The sequence below is a fragment of the Pygoscelis adeliae genome, unplaced genomic scaffold (genome assembly GCF_000699105.1).
Source record: "Pygoscelis adeliae isolate BGI_AS28 unplaced genomic scaffold, ASM69910v1 Scaffold172, whole genome shotgun sequence".
Taxonomy (NCBI): Eukaryota; Metazoa; Chordata; class Aves; order Sphenisciformes; family Spheniscidae; genus Pygoscelis; species Pygoscelis adeliae.
The window spans coordinates 1,079,631-1,082,628 of record NW_008824338.1 but is presented as its reverse complement, the minus strand read 5'-3'; the positions used below and the strand labels follow the sequence as shown (position 1 = coordinate 1,082,628).

At 46.3% G+C, this 2,998-nt stretch overlaps 2 protein-coding genes across 6 annotated transcripts in view; one reads left to right on the top strand and one right to left on the bottom strand.

Moving 5' to 3' along the window:
* AKAP7 (A kinase (PRKA) anchor protein 7) overlaps positions 1–2,998 on the bottom strand; it is a 98,226-nt gene that overhangs the window by 62,495 nt on the left and 32,733 nt on the right. The window lies entirely within an intron of this gene.
* The window catches only part of MSH5 (mutS homolog 5), a 2,445-nt gene continuing 225 nt past the window's right edge, over positions 779–2,998 (top strand). The window contains 3 exon segments of the mRNA XM_009319045.1: positions 779–1,681; positions 1,683–2,994; positions 2,997–2,998. The exon segment at positions 2,997–2,998 is cut by the window's right edge and continues 225 nt beyond it. Coding sequence (XP_009317320.1) covers positions 779–1,681; positions 1,683–2,994; positions 2,997–2,998 — 2,217 coding nt within the window.

Sequence of the window (2,998 nt, the reverse complement as noted above, 5' to 3'; positions counted from 1 at the left end):
TGGCTGCGGAGGCGGGGCTCAGCGCCACACTGCGGCGCCTTCCTGACAGGACCCGGCGGCGAGGAGGCCTGAGCGCAGAGAGCGCGAACCACCGGCTCGGCGGGGGGGGGTAAGGGGGTCAAGCTAAAACTTTCGAGCTGCAAGGAGACGCAGCAGCCGAGACGAGCAGCCCGTCTGTGGCGAGGAGAGCGAGTGGAGGGTAGAAGATGTTGGAGATGGTTCGAAGAGGGTTGCTGACAGCGACTGTGGACTCTGTAGGGTAAACTGTTTGGTATGGTTGATCCATGCAGCAGTATGTTATGTACTTGTATAGAAACCGGTACTATGTGATGGTGCTGCAGAAATACCGGGGTAGGACCCTGAAACGATGACCAGTTTATGTGGCTGCATTGTTGGGAGGAGCTGTGGTCGGTGCTTGTGGGTGTCCAGTACCTCTGAGGGAGGATGATTTGGTACATGTATGTACATGTGCATGTACGTTATGGGTATTTGGGCATATATATAAAATTACTAAAATAAAGGATACAAAGAAAAACTGTAAAACTATTCCAAGATTGCTGGTAGTTAGCTCAGTCACACCTTGCTTGGAAGCAAGATGGTGGCTGTAGTTATTGGCTGCATGTTTTCACTTGAACAGGTAACAGATGTCTTTAATTGCTGGTAGCATCTTAGTTTCTCCAGAGTTGGAAGAATGAGTGTTAACCTAGTGTTGTCAATTACAGTTACTTCTCAGGACTTTTTGGATGAGTTGTGAATAAAAATATCTTTCTCCAACAGAATGAGTGCCACATCAGCCACGAGTTGTGCCTTGCCACCACCACTTGGGCCCGACCCAGAGGACCACGAGTGCTCTGAGACACACATGTCTGTTTTGTGGTATGCAGGGCAGCTTGCAATTACTTATTATGATACAGAAGATTGCTCAGTCTACTTCATGCCTGACATACCTGATAATGAAGACCTCAAGCTACTGCATAAAGTGATTGGGGAAGTTAATCCTCAATGCATAGTGACCAGTGCAAAACAGGACCAGAATATTGCCAAATTCCTGACCAACCTAACAGCTACTGCTGGTGATAAAGATATAGGAAAACCAGAAATTGTCCTGTTTCCCAACATAGATTTTGGCTTAGACGTCAGCAAGCAACGGATCCTATCTAGGCAATTTCCATTTATCCCATCTCATATGACTGCAACAGAGAAAATTCTCTACTTGTCCTCAATCATCCCTTTTGAGAGCCCACTCATGATACGAGCCCTAGGGGGACTCCTCAAGTTCCTAGACAGGAGAAGGGTTGGAGTTGAGCTCGAAGAAAGCACTATTGCGGTTCCTATTTTGGCCTTTAAAAAGTTTGTGCTGTCAGATATTGTGAATATGGACCAAGACACTTACTGTGTCCTGCAGATATTTAAAAGTGATATCCATCCTTCTGTGTACAAGCTGTCCAGTGGATTAAAAGAAGGATTCAGTTTATATGGAATTTTAAACCGTTGCAGGTGCAAATGGGGAGAAAAACTGCTGAGGCTGTGGCTCACGCGACCTACTCGGAACTTGACAGAGCTGAACAAACGGCTAGATGTTATCCACTTCTTCCTGCTGGCTCAGAACCATGAAACAGTCCTCACTCTTCAAGGTTGCCTCAAGAATATTAAAAATGTGCCCCTTATTCTAAAAAGAATGAAAAAGAATGACTATGTCCCACACAAAAGTTAGTGACTGGCAAGCACTCTATAAGACAGTGTACAGTGCAGTGTGCCTTAGAGACACATGTCGTTCTCTGCCCAACACTATCGAACTCTTTCAGACCATTTCGCGTGTCTTCACTGATGATCTGCACTACATCGCTAGTCTAATCAGCAAAGTGGTGGACTTTGAAGGCAGCATCTCAGAGAACCGCTTCACTGTTAGACCCAATGTGGACCCCACCATCGATGAGAAGAAACGAAAGCTGATGGGACTGTCAGACTTCCTTACAGAAGTGGCACGAAAAGAATTGGAGACCTTGGACAATCATATTCCCTCCTGTTGTGTGATTTACATTCCTTTGATTGGGTTCCTTCTCTCCATTCCACGGCTACCAACTATGGTGGAGAAGAGTGACTTTGAAATCGAAGGCTTGGACTTCATGTTCTTGTCAGAGGATAAACTGCACTACAGAAGTGCTAGGACTAAGGAGCTAGACAGCCTGCTGGGTGACTTACACTGTGAGATCAGAGACCAGGAAACACTTATTATGCACCAGCTGCAGACAAAGATCTTGGAGAAGTCTGAAGTGCTTAACAGTGTGATTGAGTATACTGCACACCTAGATGTGCTACTAGCTTTGTCAGTGATGGCCCGGGAGAATGCCTACTGCCGGCCACGCTTTACTCACCGCCATGGCTTCCACATCAAGGATGGAAGACATCCACTCATGGAACTATGTGCAAAGACTTTTGTGGCCAATCCTGTGAACAGTGGTGAGGCTACCAGACGAATAAAGATCATCACAGGGCCCAACTCATCTGGAAAGAGCGTCTACTTAAAGCAAGTAGGTCTTATAGTATTCATGGCTCTAATCGGCAGTTACGTCCCTGCAGCAGAGGCAGAGATTGGAGTAATTGATGGGATTTACACAAGAATCCACAGTAGGGAATCAGTTTCTGTAGGGCTCTCCACTTTCATGATTGATCTTAATCAGGTTGCCAAGGCAGTAAACAACGCCACAGAGAGGTCCTTGGTACTTATTGATGAATTTGGTAAAGGGACCAACACACTGGATGGCCTGTCCCTTCTGGCTGCTGTCCTGAGGTACTGGATCAGTCAAGGAACACAGTGTCCACAGGTCTTTGTCTCCACTAATTTTCACAGTTTAATGCAGCTAGAACTCCTGCCTGACACACCTCTTCTGGAGTACCTGACCATGGAGACACACCAAGATGGAGATGAGTTGATATTTTTCTATCAGATCAAACAGGGCATGTCCACTGTTAGTCATGCTGCCAACATTGCTGCATT